Genomic DNA, 25,371 nt, shown 5'->3' on the forward strand with positions numbered 1-25,371 from the left:
TCGGTGAATGCCGTGGGATTCAAGGTCGCCGGTACGATTCGGTGAAGGATTTTTTCGTTCGGGTTCGCGTCCCGTCGTTATCCCTTCCTGCACCTTCCTGAAAAAAAAAACCTTCTCTTTTCTGCTGTAGAATAGTTAAGCAACCGGTCGCGCGATCGATCACGAACGAACCAAAGAAGTGCAGTGAGCAACCATACCAAATCGATACCAAAAGAAGGAGTTTAAAGGCTCGAGCTCGAGGAAGGGCAGGACAAGGTGGAAAAGGCGGCGGGAACTTCTTTCGCGAGATGACGCGGTGCGGACGGGGCTTGAGTTCCGTTTGAAGAGAGAAACGAAAACACACAAATCGGTAGCGCGCCGGGAGGGTTGGTGGTTGTGCCACAGGGGAGGGTGGTGGCGGCGGTGGTGTGTGCGCGCGCGCGCGCGCGTTTGTGTGTGCGAAAAAGATCGGCAAAATAAATCGGTCCACGGTGACGAGTGAAAGTAGATCGGGCAGGCAGCCGGGCAAGATGATGAAGAAGGAGAAGCCGATGATGTCGGTGTCGGCCATCATCCAGGGGACTCAGCACTGGGCGCCACGTGGCAACTGTACGTATTACACACAGCATTATCCTGTGTAATTGATATGTGCGATCGATCGCCGTGCGCTAACGTCACGGATCGCGGGGAGAGATGATACCACCCGCGATCCGGATGAAAAACGCGCCGCTAAATTACCGGTCATTTCACTCGACGGCACACGTTTGTAAATTATTTATGCGCGGCCGTTAAGTCTTTAAGAGGGTATATCGTTTAAGATTATATATATATTTAATAGTGTCTTAAGAACGTATAATAAGATTCTGTAATGAAACTACATTACGCGGCACTTATTATGCGTTATAGCTGTATAACGGGCGCGATCGTTAGATCTCTATTTTTAATTGAGATTAGCAAATGGGCCGTGCCGAATGAAACCGGGACAAGGGAGAGTCGAGGTACCACGGGGATTTTCGGTGAAATACGCTCGAGACGAGGAAAAAATCCGTTAAATACTTACGAACTATAATTAACAAATTTCACGTATAATTACGTGCGATGTAAGGACACTTTTAGACGACGGCGCGCTCATTAAACGTAATTTAATATTGATGAGACAATGAGAGATCGCTGACGTTGATGATTCAGCCGTGTGTATATTTTTCCCGCTAATACGTGATTTAAATTGATAAAAATTCCGCGTTTCATTAACGGTTTGTAGATTGCGAATGCGATTGACCTCGCGCGCGATTGTTGTTACCTTCGCTGGAAGGAAAAATCGTCGTGTCTCCTACGACGAAGAAAGCGGGGTAATGTTATTTCGACTATACGATTCCGCATAACGACCTATATAATAGCGTCATTAAATGCATTGAAGCGTACTGAAATGAGACGTGGTTTTCGCGGGCTATCGGCCGCCCCGCTAATTAACGCTTTACTACTTCCAAGTACGCTGAATTGTGACTTAAAAAGCGTCTAAACGAGATGGACTATCCTACGAATAATAGTTAGCGTGTCGGTGCTAGACCGTCGATTAGCACGATCCCAAGGTTATTCGGTTTTTACTCGACCACACAGCCGACACAGCCCGCTCATCGTTGAAAACGTTATTTTTCTCCGCGCGATGGCCGTGAAAGTCAACGATATTCGCGCAAACAATTCATTCCCGTAAACAATTCATTCCATGCAATTCCTATTGCGTGAACGAATCGTAAAAATGCTTCGTCGTAAAGATCGAAATTAAATGCCTTTGTCTTTCGGGGAAAAAAAAATTATCAGCTTATACATGGTGCTCGAGTAGAACTTGAGATGTTTACTGAAGTTTAAAAGTCTCGACGCGCGACGCGTAGATGCGTATCGGAAGATCAGAGATTTTGGGCTGCGCTTTTATCGATTCGAGCGTACGTAATACGACACGTTCATGAATTGGCGTGCCGTATCCGTTGCGACGCGCTGGAACGAAGTGAGTCACCCGGTTCGTGCGATAGCCCGCCGCCGTTCTGCAGCGAAGCGACCGATACGCGCCGCACGGTCGACGCATATACATACATCGTATTGTAGATGCTAAATGTACGGGGTGAAGGTCGGCTATTGAGATGTGAATGGCGCAATTTGCGGCAGCGGCGGCGACGGCGGCGCGCGGCGGTAGCGAGCGGGCGAGCGAGCGCTCGTTATCAGTCACCGCTTCTAAAAGCGGCCTTAGAGCGGGCTTTAAAGCGCGAACGAGCGAGCGAGAAGGTCACGCGAATGCGCCCGCCGTTATCAGCGCCCACGGACGCGATTTACGAGGGCGTTTTCGTGCCTTATCGTATGGTGTGCTCCTATTGCCGCGCAACACGCGCGCGCGCGCGCGCAACTCGATCGTTCCTCCGGCGACGCGACGTGTTTTCGGCCGTCGGAATCGGCACGTCGGGGGAAACTTTCCGGCACGAAACGTAAACATCGCTCGGCGATTTAACCTAACCGGTGTGCGCGGAAGATCGATGCCCCGCGAAAAATTGATATGCCGAGAACTGACCAAGTCAATGTTACGACGACGAAATCTCGTTACTGTGTGCTCTCTGATAACATTTTTTTCTTTCTTTCTCTCTCTCTCTCTCTCTTTTTCTATCCGGACACTCTGCTCCAAAAGTAGAGTCAGACTTTGAAAATTTTACGAAAGCATTGCTATTATCAATCTTTATCAATCTTTGTCTTCTATTATATTTAACTATTATTATTATTATTATTATTATTAGATTATTCATTATTTAATTACTTCTATTGCTTTACTGTGATCGTGCGAATTGTCGCGATTTGATTGATTTGAATAAAGTAATCGTAGGATCAGATAATTCCGTCTCAGGCGACGAAATTCACGGTCACAGACCTGCGATCGCGATCGATCATGCTGTTGACAGCCGGCGTCGTCTTTAAGCCCGTGTCACGCTACGCATTCGAGATTTGCGAGTTGTGAGTTAGAGATTAGAATTCAACCAGTCGCAAAATGAAGCGGATTAAAATTCAAATTACCTTATCTCTCATCTGACCTGGTCGAATTCTAATCTTTAATTCGCAATCCTCGATCTCCTCGAATGCATAGTGTGACAGGAGCTTTAGACGAGAGCTCGTCTGTTTGCCGAATGGCGGGAAATTGTTCTGCAAGGCTGCGTCGCCGGTTTTATCGGATAATAAGGCGCGCTCTTTCTCCTTATCGTCCACGATGCACCAGGTTATACTTTACGCGAAGATAAAAAGAAAACACGATAATACATGGAATGAAGTGATATCGGCGTGCATTATCGGGCCGGTCAATGCGCGCCGTACACGTCGGCTCCTTCGTATCGCGACAAAACGTCGATCAATCATCATCACCGTGTCCACGCCGTGTCGCGTCAAATTACGAGTACGACGCGCGCCCGGCCGAAGTTTACGAGTTAAGTTTTCTGCAGACTCGTTTCTCTTTAAATCGCCTGCAGGAAAACGCCTCTGAGACGTCGCGCGCGTTTCTTCGCGATCATCTAACGCGCGGCAAATTGTCGTCTCATTTCATGTGTTTTATCCGTCGATGAACATTAATATTATGTATAATTTACATAACGGTACTGCCTTATCTCGATCGCGTTCGAATTGATTGCCGATCGATCGTGAATTACGCCGACGGACGAAGGAATTAACTATACATCTTCGCGATCGGTTAGCGGATCGCGTTACGATGAGCGTTTACTATTTATCGTGGCCGCGCGCCGCCCACGAGTGGCACAGTTCCAATATGGTCGGTCGCCGGAGATGATTGCGTCGCCGGGAATCTTGGATGATTTCAGTTTACGGGACGTCGCTCCAGAATCGATCCGAGGATGGGCTGCCGCCGCCGCCACCGCCGCCGCCGCGCCGCTGCGGCCTTTTACAAATGCTCTTTGTAACATTGTTCCGATATACGTGCTATGCGTTATCGGCCCGGGCGCATCGTATCGCTCATTCCACATTCCGGAGATAATCGGCAGCGCGCATTGTTCACGGAGAGGGATAACCGATATCACCGGCCCAAAACGAAAATATGTTATTCCCGCGCTCGATTTGCATACGCGCTCGTGAGAGTCTCGCGACGCGGCGGCGAGATATACATTTGATTCATAATGAAATGTTTAGATAACGTTTGCGTGGTTCTGTTCTCGTGGATACTCATTACGCGACCGCGTATACATTAATTAGATACATTAATGTCTACATACGACGAATATTATATCGACGTTAATGAACATATATTCGCCCGATAAAAGCATCACGGTCGTCACCGAGAGAGATAACGTGGTATTTATTATAAGATCGAACATATTCTGCATTTCCAAGTTATAAGAAGCTAATTGTACAGGGTGTCCCATAAATCTAGGCATCATGGGGCATTATTGCAATAACGATAACGCCATTGTTCCACTTTTTCCCGCTTTTTCACTGAATAAACCGTGTAATTTTGCGCATTGAGAACAATGGTGGTTATAGATTATATAAATAAAAGCGTTGGTTTTGTCTTCTTAATTTTTTTTCCTACGATGCTAAATTTATGGAGCGCTATGTATATAGTTCTACATCGCGATCTCCCTCGGCGATGTGTGTTCCGAATTTCCATATAAATCTATCGCTAATCTCGCGCTCGAGAAGTGCATGAGAATCCGGGCAACGGCTTGCGCAATGCTTGCAGCCAGATGATACATATAGATAAGAGCAATTCATAGGAAATTGCTCTCGCGTCTCTATCTCCCCTTTCTCTCTTTCTTTCTCCCTCTGTAAATCCTGCGGCTGTGCGTTTATTTAGCCTAGACCGTCGTCGTCGTCGTCGTTGTCGTTGCCGTTGTCGTTTCTACACTATCGCACACGCGTTTTACGTACGCGCGACTGTAACGCACGCATACGCATACGGGATATACGTGTGCGCCGTGCGATAAGCTCCGAGCGTAAGCATCACGCGAGGCACTCCGCACGCAAGAGGCCTCGGGCTGCTCTAGTGCAGCTAATGTACACGGGTACGATGCAACCTTGGCACCGATGGGAACGAGCCGTGAAGAGCAGGTCCTGCTATCGCGTATCGTGTGTACACGTGTACGCGCGCGCATCGCACGTACCTATACCGCCTCCTATATTGAATCAGGCTTACCGTGTATCACGTATGTGTGTGGTTGCGAACGTTATTTTTTTTTCTTTTTTTTTTTCTTTTTTTACGACGTGCCGTGTGTGTTTGCAGACGCCTCTCATTCGGACGGGAAGAACGCGGGGGTACCATTTGGGCGATCTCCGACCGTAATAATCTTTTTACGGCGATCTGAAACGCAAATATCCACGTGGATGGGTCGAACGCGGAACTCGAATGAGAGCGAGAGCCGCGAGTCCGCCATCCGGTTCTTCCTTCGTGGAATTTTCCCTCTCGCGGGAACGGCGAGCGTGTAGCGCGCGATCGCTGAGTTATTCAATTTCGCGTTGCGCAAATGGCGTTAAATTCTGAAATTATTTTTATTTTGCTCCCCGCGTAATAAACCGTCGCGTGACGATTGCGATCGGCGGAAGTCCCTCGTCGCTCCGCGCGAGCACGAAACGACGTCGTCGGGGCGTCGTGCAGAAGGAAGCGATCGTTTATTATAGTCACGTTGGCAGGTTTCACGCGGTGGCTACTGACCGAATAGACGACGTTTCTGTCACGCACACACAGCGACGTACACACTCGTGCGTTTAATATTCCATCGGTAGCCGGCATTATATTACGCGCGTGTATTTAATAGGGAGGAGAGAGAGAGGAATATACGTTACGATGTATTATTGATATTATCGCGGCGATAAATTTGCCTGATCATTCCAGTCGCGGACGTCTTTCTTTTTCCTCGTCATTTGAAATTAGCACCGTCATTTTCATTGTCACCGGGGCGACCCATAGGATCGGCTATAACCGAAGGTGCCCTAAATTTTTCAATTCTCATTCGTGTCGTTCGGAATACTGGGACACGGGATACACGGGTCGAAATAGCACCCGCGATTAGATTGGAGGTGTCCATCGGGTATGCTCGTCCCGTACAGTGCCTCATATGGGAACTACTTTGCACGTGGTAGCGCGGTGCAGAACGTGAGCGCGGCTGAGAAAAGGCACGCCCTGTGAGACGGGCGACAAACAGATGCGTGCGCGCACACGTCAGCTTCATTAGAATGCGCACATTTTTCCTGCTCACACGAGATTACTCTCGATCGGCGATCTCAGATTAGTCATAGTGCAAGCGTCCCTCGCTTCCTCGCTTCGTGCGAAAAGCAAGCTCTCTCGCAACTTGCCCGCGCGGAATGTGTCAGCGTCGTCGTTACAACGCCGAGCGAACGACGAGGAAAGATTACATCTGGAATGGGCGGCGAGGGAGAGGGAGGGCAGGAGCAAAGAGTAGGTACACAGGTCGTAAACGAGAATCTCACACGTGAGTTTAGTTACTCCGAGCTGTACGGCCGTAACTGTAGCAATGAGTAAATAAAGCTGGATTTATTCCAGTTTCTGTTCGAGTAAAAAAAAATCTGTTTTCGTACGTTCTTTCTTTCTGGTATCTTTATTCACTTTTTTTATCTATAGTTTTTCTTCGAAGATAGAAATTCGTTTACTTTTCCTTTTAATATCAAATAATTTATTTTACGAAGCAACGTTTTCTTTTTCAATGAAAGAAAAAAATAGCGATAAACGTGTCTCTTTACTTCTGCTTCACTTCCATTTGCTGCATGTGTATCGTTCGCGGCCGCGTACAATGCCGCGCGAAAGCGATCTTCCGAGTTCGGAACTTTCGACATGCCCGTCGACCGACAGCCGGAAGGGAGGAAAAATAGCGGAAAACGCGAAATCGATAGAGGAACAAACGTTGATTGCGCTGTCAGGCGGCGTGTCGGGCAGCGTGTTGCAGCTGCAAACAAAACGGTCGCCGCTTGCCGTTTGACCAATCGAAACGCGTGCTCTCGTCTCTCGCTGTCGATACCGTCGACAAGTTCCGCCCGCTCTGTGACTGCCAAGTGGAGACGCTTGCCGCAGAGACGATCGATACTCTCCTTCGGCAAAATATTAATCATGAGAAAAAACGAGAAACAGAGTAGATACGAGTTAGTTTCTGAGGAAGGAAGCTATTATAAGATACAAATTGCTGAATCTCGTTGAAAGTGAAGAACGCATTCTTTAAGAAATCGTTCCTTGAAATACGACGTCCTCTGATATAATATTCATCTTCCGTAAGAATCTCGCGATACCGTGATACAACAGCGCCCATTGTGCGCGAGGTGCTCGTAACTACTGTTCCCGCGGAACAAATGGTCGTGTCTCTCTCGGCGGTAACAATTTCGAAACAATTAGCGGGCTTTCATTAACACGCCGGTGTCGCCACGCGAGGCGTACGCGCCCGAAGACAATGGGGCGCCTTCGAGGATAACGCGCGCGAGGACGAGCGAGGCTCGCCTCGGAGTGTGCGCGCGACTGACGACCTTCTTACCTTCTTTCTTACCTTCGAACGAGCAACGTTGATTACGTAAGCACGCCGGTTAACGCGGTTAGCGCGGAACCATCGCGACGGGCACTCGCCGAGAGTGAGAAGAGAGCACTCCTCGAGAAGGTGGAGAACGACGGACGAGCGGAGGAAGAGAGGGTGGCGCGGAGGACAGAGGAGGGCGCGGAGGGCCCTCTGCAGTGTCAGCGAGAAGGCGAGATAGAAGGAGAGAGAACGGTGTGTAGCCGTCGCGGCGAAACCTTGAAACTGACATTCGTTACGGTGTATTTTTGCGCGGCTTCATCTTTAATCGCCGTTAAAAATTTGCCCGCGTCGTCTTCGCCGCTCTCTTACGAGAACGTTAATTTCGCGAGGGCTGCCAAGATCCGGCCCCCGGGATAAGAGGCATCATACGCGGCCTGCCTTGACTTCTATCTATTTTTATACGCGGCGCACGCACTTTCCTTATATTTATTATATTGCGAAATATGTACCTGCGAAGAGAGAGATGGACGATCATTGCGATTGCGTAATTGCGCGCGACATATCGCCGTTTATTGACTCGCATTTAAATCCAGCGAATTCAGCTTGCTGCTCGGAATTAACGCGCTCATTGACGGCTATTTACTCGAACGACACCTTGTTTACCAGCCGGGCAATATTTTAAGGGCGATCACATCCTTGCCTTCGCGAGAGAGGCGTAACGATATTTAAGGCTATTTAAAGCTTCAATGGTACACCGCAGCAGCGAGTTATATTTTTATTACCCGCCGGGAGAAAATATTTTTCACTGCGCGAGGGGTTAATTGTCGCGCGTCGTCGATCTTGCTCCAGATATCTCGCTCGCACCGATCGCGAACGAGTTCTCGGGACGAGACTCGCGCGTTCTTCAACGGTATATGTTGAACGCGGAATGTGTCAAAATAATTCTGACGTTATAATTAAATTTCAACTGGATGGATGTTCGAACGAAGCTTCTTGTTAATTTTGTACATTTTTTTTTCAGCGCGTCCGACATGTATAAAGTTACTCGTTGTATTAAGTTATTTGTTAAGGATTAATGCTCGATTTTAACGCTCGAGAGATGTAAAGTCGTTTGAAAATCGACTGACTTTAAATGATCCGCTGAGGACGTTCTGGAATGCGCCGCGCGCCTCGGAATCGCTCGTCGTCGCAAGTTCACGTTGAGCGGACTCGTTAAACAAAGTATGTTAACCGCGATTAATTTAATACCCACGCGGGTACGCGCGACTTTTTGTACATCCTGTACATCGCGCAGCAGCACAGAGCCGCGATACGCCTCGTTGCACCTGCGACAGCGGGGAGCAGCGTGTACGCGCGGCTACACGCGTTCTCCACGTAGGTACGCGCTAGCGCGCGCGCTCGTTTACCCGGTTGAAATCTCGACCCCGTGACCTTCGCCGTGATATTCACGTACAAGGCCACCTTCGTCGCGCTCTACACGTTCTTATTCATACACGTCGCGGTTTGCACGCACGTACGCTAAAGTCGAAGGATCGCGCAGGAATATATTCCGCGAGCTCTTCGCGCGGTGGCGTAATGGCGTAGATATAAGTTTGTAAGTATAACTCTTTCTTTCTCGCGCGCGCGAAGTTGAGCCGCGATTGAAATAACAATAATCGTCGCAATTGAAAACTTTTCATCCCTATCCCCGTTCATTTCTCTGGGTGGAAAATTACTCGAGAGTTCTAATTGAATTATACGAAGGAGGTCGATCGGTCGACCGGTCGGTCGTTAATTGAACCGATAAGCGGTCACTGGACGTCCATTTTTATATTATTACGTTGTTTACGCTGCGGGAAGATGCAATTTAAAAATTGTGTAATGAAGACGCGAACCGGAAGGCTCCTGTGTGACATCATACACTGACACTGTGAAATTTAATTAAAAGGTCAACCTCTTCGTTGCATCTACTACGACCTACGGTAATACCGGAGGCGCGATTAAATAATAAGTGGTTAAAATAACGAAGACTGTATTTTATAATAATATCACCGCGAGAGCGCGCGGGGCGAGCGACGTGACGGTCAGATTTTTTTCATAGCGTCATTATTATCCTACGACGCTCATTCACGTAGGATGATAAAAAAAATACTGATAGCACCGTCGTGCTCGATTCATGTGAGATTTGTACTTAAAATATACGCAGTTCGCGCAGGATTGATTTCTCAAACTGATTTATTCCTGGACCCGCTCTTTTTTTTTCAAATATTAATTGCTTCATGTTCTTTTATTTAAATTCGCATGTTAAATATGCAGCGTCGTTTCCTTTCGCGCTCCTCGAGATCTAAATCTCGAACGCGAGACATTGACATTCGCGACAGACGAGAACGAAATTAATTAAATCGGAATGTCGAAATAGTCCAGTGATATATAAATATTTTTTCTAAACCGGTGATTCACCCCGCACAGTCTGGACGCGGCGCGAAGTCCGCGCGGCGTGTATTTGTTGCACCTGCGGGAGGGGACACACGGGGCCTCGCAGCTGCAAGCACACCCACTCGAGAGCGCTGCCAGAGTCCGTGCACCTAGGCTGAAATCGCGACCCCGTGACCTTCTCCCGGTGACCCAGGTACCGAGTTGCCCTGCACGTGGCACATTGCGCTATATAAAGTGCGGCTGCATATAGATCTCGCTCGACCTCTCTCTTTCTCTCTTTCTCTCCTCCTCTCTTCCCTCCCTCTCTCTCGCTCTCTCGCCTGCGCTTTCAGGGCCGTACGCAGCGACGCAGTCGCCACTGTGCACTCGCTTCATCGATCGCTTCTGCTCTCTCTCTCTCTCTCTCTCTCTCTCTCTCTCTCTCTCTCTCTCTCTCTCTCTCTCTCTCTCTCTCTCTCTCTCTCTCTCTCTCTCTACACCGCATATGTCGGCGAGTTTCGCGACGACCAACGGCGCGTATTTAACACATCGTGAACTTTAGACTTGTTTAGACTTGTTTTGTTATCAGATTACGCGCTCTCTTGTCAAAAGGCTGTGCGTTTTTTGCGCGTAACGAAGTCCGCAGAGAAAGTCGTTTGCTTTTCGCTTTTACGAGCTGGAAAAGGTCACTGTGGTGCGGACCACGCTGTACGCACTCATCGCGCTGCGGACTTATGCTTGAGGTGGCAACTTCGTGGATCCGTAAAAGCGCGAAGTGCCAAAAAGGCAGATATTTTTTATGTCTCAGGACATAAAAAAATAACGTCGGGATATTAAGATCCGCGGGAATTCAGCTCTCGAAAATTTATGGCTCCGAGAATATAGCTCGCCGCGCGTGCGAGCGAAATTGTGTTTATATTTTACCGTTCACTCGCGAGATTATTCTGACCGCGCGTCCGCGATCCCTGTCGTCACGTCTCCCCCGAACGTGAGCCCATCTCGAAAATGACTGCGGTTGCGAGACGATTTGACGTAAGGCACATTTATGCATGAGTATGCGGACGGCGGCGCGCCTTGCGCGTTTCGCGCGCGCGTGCAATCTCCCGCGTATATTCAGACGTTCCAGATGCATGATATTTCGGACTTTCCGTGGAGTGTACACACCGCGTACTGCACACACAGAGGACACACACATGTATATGTATCGTCTGACCTGATATGCGTGACGGGGACTCGCGCAGCGCAGCAGCCGCCTATCTAACGCGCGATCTTATTTTCGCGAATGATCATGAGAGCGGTTGCGGCATCCCGTGCGCTCCGTGGCGTCGCGCAATATATCTCGGTGAATCTTACGACAAGCGCGTATGAGAAGAATCGCCGCGGAAATATTTCTCGCTCGCAGCGCGAGATCCTAGAAATTACACGTTCTGCAGTCGGCAGCGTTGCCTCGCGGTCCGACTTACCCCGCCCGACTTAAGATTTTTCCCCCGATATTCTCGATGTCGCCACGCCCAAGATTTTTTTCGGCGGAGGATGCGTTTCCTCGACGAGGACCGACCGTCAGGAGTGGAGGGAGGTGGACTTTCGCAAATAATACTGGAAACGTCTGTTTTACGTTCGCGTCCTCGCAGAGTTACGGCGCGCTAAAAAAAACCGAGGCGCGGCGGCGGCCGTGGAAGAGGGAATATGGAATCATATACGCCTTATCTTTTTCGGACTTGTACACACGCTGTCCAAATATTTATTGTGATACAACACGGGGGAAAAGTGCCGAGGTTGTGTGAAACGCGCCCTGTTCCGCAGCACATAATGGAGTTCCTGTGTATCGCGCGGCCGTATCTAGTTCCCATGCCGATTGCTAGAACTCCACCGTAAATTTAGACATCGTAAGGTGCCGCCGGGCGTGTTAACACGTGCGCTGCAATGTGCCACGCGCAAATCGCCCGATGAATCTCGGCTTTACATCCCGCCGTGTATTAATACGGCGCGGAGAGAGCGAGCTTAATCTCGCGAATAGAAGGAAATTTTATGAGAGAGAAGACGCGTTGCAACACGGTAGAATCCATGTTTAAAACCTTTTCCAAAGGTCTCGAGAATATAATTGAATACATCTAATTCGAAAAAACGCGACTGCAATAGATAGTAAAAAGCGCGAGAAATATAGGTGAATCTTCAAGCCTTTAACTAATCCGCAGAAGTAGCGGAATGGATTAACGCAGTCCAATTAATTCCAGCGGTCGTGCGCCGAAGCGATCGATGCAAGACCGATCGCCTCGAGAGACTCGCGGGGGAGCTGCGGTCTCTCTCCGCGGTCGAATTCCCTGCGCGGCCGCGGGCGTAAATCAGCCCCGCGTGGAGTGGTGGGGGAGGAGAGAGGGATGTCGTTAATCCAAAGACGTTTTTTCGCGGGTTCAAGGACTAACGTCAGGGCCGCGGCGGCACTCTATTTTCGTACGGTCGTACGCGTGCACATGCACAATTGCGTGGGTTGCATGTGCAGCGTTATAACGTGGCTTGGCCTGGTGTGGGAGCGGCATCCGGTCGCAGCTGCGTGCAGGAAACTGTTAAAAACTCTCTCGCCCTACCTCTCTCCCTCCCTCTCTCTCTCTCTCGCTCTCGCTCTCGTTCTCCTTTCTGTCTATCTGTCTTTCGTGCACGTCGTCTAAAACTTATGCCCCTTTCGTCTCCTTCCTCTTTTTTTTTTCCTCTTTCTCCGGGTCGAATTTTTCGCGACGAACTCGAACTAGCGTGCGAAGAAATCGTTAATCGCCCGTTCAAACAGCGACGGCGAGGGAGGATGGGGTGAGGGGGCATGCGTGGCATGTGGCGTGTGCTACACATCGAGTCCGTGTGTGCGCGTCCGATACCGCGGCCACAATGTGCACGAGAGATATACCTGCGGGGTTTTTAATTTACTTTGCAACGGCGTCGCGGCGGAGAAGCGATAAATTTCCCCCGATAAGAGGCGCGCCTCTTTTCGCGAAGCACGACGAAATATGTATTTCGCCTTAGCGCTGATAAAACGCGCGGCGAGCACGTGAGAGCGGTGAGAGCGAGGAGGAGAGCCACCTCTTGTGCAAGTGTGCGAGAGCTCGAGCGTTTGCTTCGCGTACGATTCAGGATCGACTTTTAAGTGGCACAGATCTACGTGCGAAGCGCCGCTAACACCCTTCGGAGTTACGTCGAAGTTACCGCGAGAGGAACTCGGCACGGTGGATTTATCACGAGTTTCTCGCGCGTTGTAAATACATATATACATTCGTATATCGGCGGACGTTCGACGATTTACCGTCGTGTCGGCCAACAACGAGCGGAATTTATAGTGGATTTACGATCTCGAGCAATCCGCTCTCTTTCTCTTTCTCTCGCGTGCGAGCGACGCGCGTTAGAAACGAACGCGGACCGGGCCGGGCCGAGATGATCGGTGCAGCGCCGCGGTGCAGCGGCGCGCCGATGCGCCTAAGGCCAGCACACAGGCGCGAGCCGTGCGCGCGGAGGTCGCGCGGCGGGAAACTGGTTTTCAGTTTCGGAAGAGCGCACAAATTGTCAGACAGTGACGTCACCATCGTAAAGGCCTCTCCGTCAGGGAGAGAGACCCCCGGTATAATGATAATTGCGACTGAAAAATCGCCCTTCGCCTTTGCCTTCGAACGATGACGGTCTCTCTCCCCCACGGGTCGAGAGACCGATCGTTATCGCGGCTCTGCGCTCGTCCGCGCTATTCCGCGGCGGCGGCGATTAACCGGCCCCGGCGCGGCGGAAAGAGAGAGGATCCTACGGGATCCCGCGATTGGCCTCGCCGTCCGCGACGGATCGCTTCGTCACGACAAGATATTGACGTCGCGACGTAATCGCGCGCGGTTACGTCGCGATTATCTCCGCGAAGAGCGGACATAACTTTCGGAATTGGTTAATTATCGTCCGCTGTGTCCGTGGTGTATATCCGCGACATTACCAGTCGCACGTCCGCTTACGTGTATCTGATGAATTGCCGAGAGACGAGGCAATTATCGAAAAAGGAAATGCGCGATAAAGATAATGAATGTAACACGTGAATTTTGCGATCTTTATTTTATTTTATTTTATTTTTTTGTTGCGTCTATATTCATATACGCGTAAATCTACAATCATCACGTCCCGGTGACGTTATCTCGAGAGCCACAAAGGCCAAGCGGGCGGGCATCGGCATTGTTTATCAGACATCCGCCGTCAAAATTCGCTGAATTGCATATCCGTGCGATGAGTAACTGTGGCACGACGCTTATAGGCGTTACGCGTCGCGCCGCGCCACGTCGTGTCGCGTCCGTGCGCGCATCTCCGCCGCGATTCAGCATAATGTGAAAAGGAGAACGACTCCTTTCGTGGCCGCGCTCAAATATGCGCACGTATACAAAGTGTCTTATATACGAGATGCCACCGGATGTTGCTCTAACCGCATTTTCTCGAGCCGATTCAAAGATGATTTTTTTTCGAGGCGTTAAAAACACGCCGACAGAGAAGCTCGTCTCTCTCCCTCTTTTTCTCTCTGTCGGCAACTTTCCAATTTTTAACATTACACGCTCTAGTCTCAAATGAAAATTCCGCGTCGAAGAAGCTCTCGCTTGAATTTAATTGAGGAACATGAATTTGTCTTGATTCGCTCCGCTAATTTGGAGCCCCGTGTCCTGTTTTTCTCAACTGGCCACTTGGAAAATTGCACGAAACGATCTCGACAATATCTCTCTCTCTCTCTCTTTCTCGAAAGAAAAATCGAGTCGAAATTGGCCGTGGTCGACAAAAGAACGAGATAGAAGTGGGACGTGCACCCCGTATATATAACGTAACGTAAATCGCGCGTGTCCGAGTATTCGCTTAATTCAGCGCTTCTGCACACACCGTACCGTACGACTTTAACACGCGGGGTCTAAAGTTAGCGCGCGGAATGACGAACGTTCGTGCGCTTTCCTATTACTCATTTGAGGCTGCTGTACGAGCTCAATGTCACCGCCGCGCCACGCCGTCGTATGTGGACGCGCGCGGGGAAAATTTCGCAAAGTAGATTAAACGCGCGGCTCCGAATCATTTCCCGCAGCTTCGTGTACCTCCTCGACCGTGAATTCGGACGCGAGGACTCGACGCGGCAAATTAGCGTTACACGTTAATTATCAATTATGATCCTATGGGTCACATCGTCGCTGTCGCTATTGTAGACGGGATCGATTCTCTAGATTTCACATGTGGTTATTTCGAAGGGCATTCGAAACTTTTAACTTCCCGATTTTTCTGACAATAAGCTGAAGAGATAGAGTCATGTGAAAATATGTATGTATAAGCTTCAGTTAAAAAGCCGATCGTCGAGGTGATGTCTTCGCCTCTCAGAAAGTCCTCCACGTGACGCGCAATTTAAGGACAAATCGATACTTGGAACGATATCCATGATTCCATTCCGCGTATCGCGTATTTAATTATCAAAGGTTATTAATCCCCGGCAGATAAGCGCGCTCTCGTCGTCCGTTTGTCCATCGAACCGCCGTGTGACGTTACACACGCGTCAATTACACAATGCGCCGCAATCTTAACGAGTGCCGGTTGTTCTTTTCTCTTTTTTTTCAATTCTCTCTTTCTTTCCGCTTCTGACTTTCCGCGCGTCTCCTATCGACGCCGTCCGCTTTTTTAACGGAAAGAGCGAACGGATTGGGTGGACAGCTTTAAAAGCCGGCTCTCTCTCGCGGGAAACAAAACGGCGGGATGAGACGACTCGGCGGGTAGAAAACATAGGGAGAAAAAAAAAGAATTCGTGCTTTTAATGCTCGATCCGCTAATGGACTGGTTCCGTGGCGGCGGCGGCGGCGGCGGCGGCGGCGGCGGCGGCGGCGGCGGCGGCGGCGGCGGCGAGCTCTGTCCACGAATTGACGCTAATTTATCATGCGAGCTTCAGCGAGCATTATGTATAAGCCCGCGCTTATATATCGCAGTCGGCCCTATTAAACGAGACTGTTCTAAGTTCGAATTAATTGGGTATTACATTTCAATTCCTTTAATGGACCGGCCGGAGCGAGAGACATTCGGCTTTCACGTACGGCGGCTTAATTAATGGACTGAAATATCAACGTGTTGATATACACATACGCGCGCTTGATTTATTTTACAAGCATTCATATCTGCAACTCGACTTATCTGCACAATCCACTTTCATTATCATCAGGTTGAATTTATTGCCCGTGGTGCTTTGTTTTGCACCTCTCTCCCCCCTCGGGCCGCTCTCCGTGCCTGGCGACACGGCATGCAATGAAGCGGTGCAGTCGAACGGTTTATCGCCGTTTTCAAGGTTGTCGACGCTTCTTCTCGCCGCGGCATAAATATTCATCCTCCTCCCACGTCCGAGAATAGTTTCGCAACGCGCGCATGTCACCGGCCGTCGCTGATAATGACGGGGCTGCTGCTGCTGCTGCTATACTGCTGCAGCAGCACATCCCGAGGTATCACATTACGCGCAACGGGACTCCAAATTTGCGATAATGCAATCGGGAACGCGACGCGCAAAAGAGCCCCGGGTGAAACGAGGACGCGGTTCTTTGCTGCAAAAATTCGCCTTTGTCCCGCGGTCTCGCGACGTTTCGCGTTTGACGTTATCGGTCCGTTTCTCGACGATTTTAAAGCCACTTTGCGTACCGTTTCGTGAATTCATAATTAACGTTAATAATAAACGCTAATAATTAACGTTAATGAATTAACGTTAATTTTCATAATTACAAAGTCGCGGCAATCTTTGGCGAGTATTTTTGCTTTACGTTTCGCGTACGTGCTATCGAGTTTCCGCGCGCGTGCGGATGATGTGCACACGTCGCGAAAACGTCTCGGAAGCTTAACAACTTCGGACGGAGGCGTCACGAGGCGCAACGCTAATTTTCACTCCACGCCCCGGCCTTGATTCCGAAAATGTACTAACGTCTAGGAAAATTCGCCCCGTGCCCCGCGAGTTTCTCTCTCCCGCCGAAGTCGTGCAGCGCGCGGTCGACTTTGAAATACGGATTTAAAAGACGCAGACACTCCGGAATCATCGTTGGTGTAGGTCGTACGCTCACCTTCTCCCTCCCTCTCTCTTTCTCTCTCCGATAAATATTTAAAGCTAAAGATTGCCGAAAGCGATGGGCATTGTACGCCGAAGGTTATTCGACGCTGCGCGATGTTTCTCAGCGTGGAGGAAGGGAGAGAAAGAGAGAGAGAGAGGAGGCGATTCTCGGTGTTCGGTTCTACCTTTCCGCAGCATCGCCTATCACGTTGCGGATGCAAGGCGAAATTTACCGCGATACAGATACGCGTTTCTCGCTCGCGTGTGTGCGCGCGCGCGCGCGCGTCTGTCTTCGAGCGTTGCACCGTGTCGTGTTTGCGTCTGGTCAAGGTGCCCGACACCCGCCGGTACATATATAGGTATGCACGCCGTACGTAAGTACGTACGCGTGTCTGTGTAAAGCTGCACGCGTATGCGCACGCTATATAATACATACCGTCACACCGGCAGCGCTGGCCTTGTGACCACTCTCGTGTCCTCGTCCCACCCTCTCCATGCATGCGCCGATACGCTTCAAGTCGCGTTTACGACCGCAGCAACGCTCGCTTCATGTGTAATTACTTAATGCGCGGTCTCGGCCCGCGCGCGGTCGTCTCTCGCACGGGGAATGAATATCGCCGCCGTCGTCGTCGTCGTCGTCGTCGTCGTCGTCACGAAGGAAATTTAATTGGCGACTCCGGTCACGTATAGTACTGAATCATTGCCGCCGCGGCCGTTATTCCCAACGTGGAAATATAATGCGATTCCACGGCGTGGCGACTTTTCCCGCGACTTCCCGGGAGCGCGCGAGGAACGTCGCGTCCGTGTCCCTCTCTTCCCATCGGGATATTACGTAATTCCGCACTTAACGCACCTGTGCGATGAGCGCACGCGTAAATCATGCATCGTACTTTCCGACAGCTGATATATCACAAGTAACTTTCGGTTTGTATTAAAATTTATCCAAGGACGGGCGAAACGTCCTCGTAAATGGTGACGGTAAAAAGTAACAGGTTTTCGGAATTCTGTAATAACGTTGCGAGCAATGTATGTACACGATATAGGTACACGCTCGTGCAGTCGACGCAACGATGGCATCTAACGCGGGCGGTGCATCACGCAATGCAGTCTCTATCTCGCGCGCTGCAACGCGCACACACTTCCTCGCGGAGTCTCGCGGACTGCCGACGACCTTCGTTCGTCCGTCGCTTTGCCGGCCGGCCGGTCGACCGGTTGCGTAATTAAACCAGCAGCGTGGTGCTTAATAAATGAGAGTGACGAGCGGCATGCAGGCGACGACGACGACGGCGACGACGACCCGACACTCGAAATAGAAGTCAGCCGCATGAAGGAGCGAGAGAGCTACGACCTCGATGTATAACTCATCTCTCCGCGCGGCGAATCGCTGACGCACGCCGAGAGCGAATGCACGCTGCGAGAGATCATCGCTCGCGCGTGTATACGTAACAATGACGGCGACGCGACCGACGGATCGGACCGCGACGGGTCGGCCGAGGAAACTTCCTGAAGTCGCGCGCGCCGCCTCTCGTTACGCCCGGATCTCCCCGTCATAATCAGGGCGGCAAGGGAAAACGTTCGCGGAAATGCGCGCGAGATAGACGGCGAGGTGCGTGCCGATTCGCCGATCGGAATTCGGAGTATTAAGAGATACGTATATATCGAGTATAATACATATATTCGCGCGAGTACGATTCTATAGTGGACTCGAAAGAGAGGACGATAACTGTCGTTAATCCGACCGTGACACGTGTTGTCGCGTGTGCGACGATTCGTTCGATAATTTATCTTTTCTTTTTTATCTCGAGGTAAACGGAGTGCGAAAGTCTAAATCCGATATGTATCCAGCGGAGAAGGTGGGATCCGCCTGCTATTTTCGATCCTCGGGTCGTTATCGCGAATTATCGCGCGCGCGCGAGCGAGCGAGAACCCCGAGCACCCGTGGAATAATTCCAGCGCTTGGACTCTCCACGGTCTCGGATCGACCGCATAAATCATTTTGTGGGTCACCGGAGCGGCCACGTGGTGGCCCCGTTCCATCGGCGCGGCGGCAGCTCGGCTCGGCTCAGCTCGGCCTCCTCTCCTGATCGAACGCCCGCTCCTTCTCGGTCCACGAACTCCCGGCGGCCGATATAACGTGCGCATCGGCCGCACGCGCTGGCCGTTGCATTGGCCTAAAAATAATCGCCGGTGCGGCCGCGGCGTGGCGAGGCGCTTTGCCGTCTTACAGTTAGAAAAAGAATCGATATTATCCGCGTATACCGTCAATCGAGCGCTGCTTCGAGGACGAATATCATTAATGGGGTAGGACCTTGTATTCTTTTAAATAATTGTATAATTAGATACTAAAAATTATAAATATAATTATAGTTGGCGTTTTCTCATTTTACTAATTATTTATTATTAAAAATTATAATTATTTTAATTACATTTAATACTTGATAATTTATATTATATTCAATAAAATGCTATAATGTTTTTGTTGCGTGTATGAAACACATGTATCCGTTAATGTTAGATTTTAGGCTTTCTCGGTATTCGATGTAAAAAAAGTCGATGCCGTCTTCGATACTGATTAGTGGCCATCGATGATGCCTCTCTTGGCGGTCATTCCCAGTGCAGTGGCATCACCGCCATAAATCCCAATCTGTCCGTCTGCTGCGCATTTGTCGGTTAGTGATGCGCTTCCGAGCGTGCGGATCGGTCGAATAGATCGGAGGGAAACCGAGAAAGAGTGGAAGGCGAGAGGGATAGAGAGGAGCGATGGAGTGACGTCAGGCGTGCAATTACCGATGCACTTGACGCGTCCTCAATGGCGGGATCGTCTGAACGAACGCTCGTTGCTCCTATAAAGCCCATTTTAGACGATTTAGAATCCGCGAACGGAATTAAAAAGTTTAATGTTCCGTTAAATTACCAAACTCAAGTTAATTTAAATTCATCTTTTATATAAGAAAAAATAAAAATGACGGATTATGAAGTTGCGAGAGAAACATTTAATAAACTCGTTAATATTTATCTTACAAAAATTTTTTAATTAATTTTGAAAGAAGTTTCTCAATCCGGGATTAAAATTCAGGAGAAGATATATGCGAGGTTATAATTATAATGCGCGGCTTCTCTCTACAAATTGTATTTACAATTCGGTCCATGATATCACGGGTAGAATTCTGTCTCCGAATTATGGATCGTCCAGACGGGGCTTAACACTCGCCTCCGTCCTTTGTCGTCTCGCGAACATTCGTCAACATCGCGTCCCTCGGCGGTCGTGTCTGGAGTCGATTAAAATGTCGTTTATCTTCCCCGGGCGTTCCACCCTAACTCCCACGGTGCGGAGTAAAACGCGGAGAGGTGCCCGAGGTGCGAGGTCCGGGCGCGCTCGTCATCGTCGGACAATAATGGGGCCGGGCCCGCCTGAATGTAGAAAGTGAAAAATTCCCGGCGATGGTCGGGACAAGGTCGTCGGGGAGAGACGACCCATTGGGCTTAGACGCTAGACGATTGCCACTGCTGATTGCGGATCATCAGCAGGCGGTACAATAATAGGCGGCGAAGGCGTTGCTCCGCCGCGCTCGATGGAGCGACGATTTTAGATAGACGGCGGATTAATTTTGCCGCCAGCGCGTCTATATAAAGCGATGTAGCGCGATTAGCAATTTACGCGATTGGCAAATGCAGAGGATCAGCGAGCGCCTGTATCGGTTAGTTCAGCTTGCAACTAGCATCAGGAGCACGCTATTTTCAACGTATAATCAATTTTCTATCTTTATTGTCGATATCTGTGCCACGCCACGTTAAAGAGAGCCGAGACGATTTCAGAATCGCTTGACGTCCGAAAGGACGTTGTTAGTAATAAGCGACGCGAATTCTCCGGGGGAGGATTCTTTTTTTTTTCTTCCTTCGCGAAAATGTAAACCCCCATCGATCACTTCGCCGCCCGTTAAAGGGAACATGCGCCGGGCCGGGCGCAAAAATGGATTGGGTTTTTTGTGCCACGGAGAAAGGATCTCTCACTTTCTCTCATCCCCTCTGGGGAGGATGAATCTACACTGCGGAGGGTAAAGAGGCAAGAAGAGACGACCGCCGAGACGGCCGATAAACACTCGAGGGAGAGCCGGCACGGAGGGAAACGTGGGTATCGTGGGGATCAATACTCCCCGTAATTCCGCCAGACTTCTTCGTGGCCGAAATTGACAATACAATGGTCGCGAAATTAGCGTCGTCTCATTCATCCCCGTGTATTCCGTGGATTTCGTGTTTCTCCGCGAGAGAGACTTTGTTGCAGGACTCGTTTATCCGGGCAATCTCGCACGCCGGCGAAATGAGCCCCGAAAATACAAACGTACGGTAAAACCGCGTGCATTCTCAGTCGCGTGAAACCACCGGGCTTCTTTTATGTAGACGACCACTTTCACAGGGATTCCCCCCTCGTTCGCATGGGTTTCTCGCCCCCTCGGGCATTTGTTTCCATCAAACTCTCACTCTCGAGGGTCCTCTGCGGCGTTACGGGGACAAATCCCTCCAGACATTTAAAGCGAATAAATGTCGCACGCGGGTCTAGAAGAAATTGGCAGGCATTTTAAATCTTGTAATTTTTCACTTCCCACGTCTTCGCTTTTATGAATCACGAATGGCTACGCGACGCACTCGGACGACTCAATTCATATTGTCCCGACGATAGATTCCCGTGTTCATAAATCCTTCTGCTAACCGTCGAGCCACCGTGGCGTCTTCATTCCATTAGACACTCCTTATCCGGAGAGGATCTACGAATATCAAAGTCCGCCGCTACTTTTAAACTCATAAATTCCTAAGTTTCCCTCGATTAAATAGATAATAAATATTCAATTCATCGATTAAATGATGTATTACTACGCTTGTAATAACGGAGATATTATCGGCACGTAAAGTGCAATCTCTCCTCTCCGTCTCTCCCGCGAGGGAAAGAATTCGCGTTCACGCGATGCCGAGGAGCAGAGGAGTCCCCGCGACAGGAATTCTCGGATAATGAAAGTTTACTCGAGGCGGACGAAACTCAACACGTTTAGGGATAAAAATAAGTGCCTTCGTACCTGCGACCATTGGCGCTTTGCACGCGTCACGTGATCGCGTAATTTCGCTTCGACCTTCGAGAGGCAGAATCCGCTCCTATCCGTCTCTCGCGGCGAACGCGAAGAAACTTTCTTCGCGAGGGAAGCGTCGATCAATCGAAGGCGAACTCCGGCAATTTACATCTCTTGCCGTGTAACTGTAAATCGCCGATCGGCACCGCCGGTGGCGTTCGCTGTCGAGAGGCGTCGTCGTCCCGTCCTCGCTGCGAGAGGAATGCCGAAGGACGCGGAAGACGCGGAAAAGGCGCCTGCAGCCAGCTGATCCTCTCGCCCTTTCACCGCTTTAGAAAGGATACACCTGCCGCGAAGCGCCGATCGCGTAATAGATGCGCCACTCACGCAACATCGGGATTTGCGCCCATGCGATTTGCGTCGATGGCGATTTCTTTCTCTTTATCGCGCGCGATCGGTTAGGCGATTGCCCGAAAAGACTTCGAGACGGAGGAGTGACGCGCCGAATATGAAACGAATATGAATATCAGTGAAATAAATGCAAGGTGAAAAGGAAATTGAAAAATATTAAATTCGATCTTTTTTTTTCATGTTCCAGGGCTGAATTTGGATAACAGCAATATGTCGATGTCGTCGGTGGGCCCGCAGAGTCCTCCCGACATGAAGCCCGACACGGCTCTTATCAATCCGGGGAACTTCAGCCCATCGGGTCCCAACAGTCCGGGGTAAATATTCTTACATAACGTTTTCATTCATTTGTATGTGTGAATATTAATGCAAAATTAAACTCGATTCGAATTTATTTGAACGATCTCGATAAAAAAAAACTCTAATGAAAGAATTACATGCAAGCGTTACCGCGATAAGACTCGTCGCGCTTTCCTGAGATTTTAAGAGCGCATTACTACGCGGTCTATAAATTGGAATTTCATTTCGAAATGTGCGTTCTACGGTCATAGCGGCGTAAATCTCACGGACGATCGTTCTCTGCTTTGCATGAGAAGATCCTTCAATACCATCCTGCTGAGTACATCGCCCAGCGGCCAGAGCAAAACGCCTTATCCGCCTAATCACCCCTTGTCGGGCAGCAAGCATCTGTGTTCGATCTGCGGCGACCGTGCGAGCGGCAAGCACTACGGCGTCTACAGGTAAGTTTCGTCATTTCCGTATCGTCACGTAATCGGGAACTCGTTAGTTAACGACACTTGCCGGCCGAACGAATAATCTCGCTTGACTTCCACTTGACTATTCTCCGTACACCTTTCCACTTTGAAGTGAAGGAGCTCCGGAGCGAAAAGGGTTGAGGAACAATTTATTGCGCTATCCATCGCGAGATACCTGCACGGAAGATCGCTTCAAAGTTACACGCTCGTGGGAAGTATGCGTATTCCAAGAGAAGTCTAACGAAGTAAGACCTCCTCGCGTAAGACCTTCGCTCGCTATTTGTCATGTAAATTTGGTCCTTGACGGGCGCGCACGCGCGCGGCGATTTTATTCGAGAGATGTATATGCGCTCGCGCTCGCGGATAATCGGCGTTTCGATTGCGGCTGAATCTTCTCGGACTTCAATAGGAGGCGAACAAACTCGTTTGAATATCCCCTCGTGCATCTCATCGTGCGGCGTTTCGCGGCGGCCACTGCAAAAATAATTACCGCGCTCTTCTCGTCGCGTTTCTCCGTCGGGGAAGGAGAAGGAAGCGAGCGCGTGAACGATAAAGATTTATCCGAAAAGAAGAGAGAGAGAGAGAGAGAGAGAGAGAGAGAAAAAACAGAGATCCGCGCCTATAAATATGAATTTGTTTTCGTCGTCGTAACTTTGCGTTGCGCCCGATGACTTTTCCATCCCGAGAGCGGTTCAAGGTTCTTCGGATTCGCTTGATAATCCTGACCCTCGTTAACCGAGGAGGACGATGAATAATTCCGCTCACCGACAGCTCCATCGAGAGTGTAATAATAAGCGAGAGCAGGCAGTTTATTGTATATATATATATATATATATATGCATGCAGACCCGGGCCGTGGTCACCTATATAACGGCGCGACGCGATAAAGCACCGTCGATAAATGCTTTGTTTTTTCCAATTATCGTTAACCCTCCGACCTGACGCTCGAAGTTAAGCAAGCACGCGATGCGCAAAAGTAAGCGACGCGAAATCCGAATAATTAAATCAAGTGGCGACGGGACGAGAGCTCGGGGAAATTTTTATCGGCGTTTTTACTTTTGGCGGTTACTCATAGCACACGAGCACGACGTCGACGGACCACGACATCGACCTTTCCTCAATTATTTAACGCTCGATAAGTTCTCGAGGCTGACTACGCAGCTTTACTTGAGGGAACGGTGGTATTAACTTCTCTTCGGAAGGAGGAGGAGGGAGGACACGCGCGCTCGTCAAAGTATTTCGTGTACCGTCTGCGAAGTTACGATCGCGTGATTTAATGACCGTGATTCTATCTGAATAATGAAAAACGCGGCATGGAATTTTCACGTTAGATACAGTCTGTTATTTCGGTTTAATTACGACGCGCGTTATCGTTTCCAATATATTTATACCGGATTACGCGAACGTGGCTGAAGTAACTATTTCGGAAGTTCTCGGGTACCTTATACTATATCTGCTACGTAAAAGGATTTCTCGGATCTCGCGTTACGATACCCGCTCTCTTCTTCGGAAATCCGACACTGAACTTTGACTGCGCGCGACGCGTCCGCGCGTTATTAAACGGTGGCCTTCCCGTCGGCGGCGATCACCGTTTCTTTTTTCCTGCGTGCGTACGTAAGAAAAAAAGCTGCGAATACGGTGTCGCGTTTGCATAATCGGCGCGGTGCGTCGAACCGTCGTCGGCCGGCGGAATAATAAAAATGTCGACGAACCAACTGGCGGCGACACACACACACACAAACACACACACACACACACACACACACGGCCGTAACACGAGGCAAGGCGCGTTCGAGAGGCGAGGAAACGCTCAAGGAAACGCGAGTAGTAAAGTGAAAAGGCTTCCACACGTCGTCGGCCGCGTCGCGAGAATCGAGCCCGCGTATCGTCTTTCGTGTTGCAGCTGCAACAGGTCCGGTCGCGGCGAACCGCCGCGTTGCGTGCGCGTTCGCGAAAATGCATCGCTGAAAAGGAAGAAACATCTGCGATGACTTTTATGCGAACACGCGAGCTGCGCTCGTCCCGAACCGAACGGCACCGCTGTCTGTAACAAACGCGAGGCGACGTTCCGCGCCTCGTCAACGACGCGCATTTGTCGGCTTTCGTATGTAATTACTAAGGAACGTTTCGCTCGCAACGAAATAAACCGTTTTGTAATAGTACTCGCGCACAATGAAAGACATAAGGAACGGGAAATTGAACACAGAGAAAAAGAATTGGGGGGGGAGGGGGGA

General features: G+C 49.9%; 1 protein-coding gene across 1 annotated transcript in view; it reads left to right on the forward strand.

The window, feature by feature from the left end:
• The first annotated feature begins 398 nt into the window (after positions 1–398).
• Positions 399–25,371, forward strand: part of LOC105456871 (retinoic acid receptor RXR-alpha-B) — a 33,135-nt gene continuing 8,162 nt past the window's right edge. Inside the window, exons 1-3 of the mRNA XM_011701224.1 lie at positions 399–588; positions 22,573–22,699; positions 22,934–23,122. Of these exons, the coding sequence (XP_011699526.1) occupies positions 510–588; positions 22,573–22,699; positions 22,934–23,122 (395 nt within the window). The 5' untranslated portion in view covers positions 399–509. The remainder of the gene's footprint in view (positions 589–22,572; positions 22,700–22,933; positions 23,123–25,371) is intronic.

This window comes from Wasmannia auropunctata, unplaced genomic scaffold (assembly GCF_000956235.1).
Source record: "Wasmannia auropunctata unplaced genomic scaffold, wasmannia.A_1.0 LD336106.1, whole genome shotgun sequence".
NCBI lineage: Eukaryota > Metazoa > Arthropoda > Insecta > Hymenoptera > Formicidae > Wasmannia > Wasmannia auropunctata.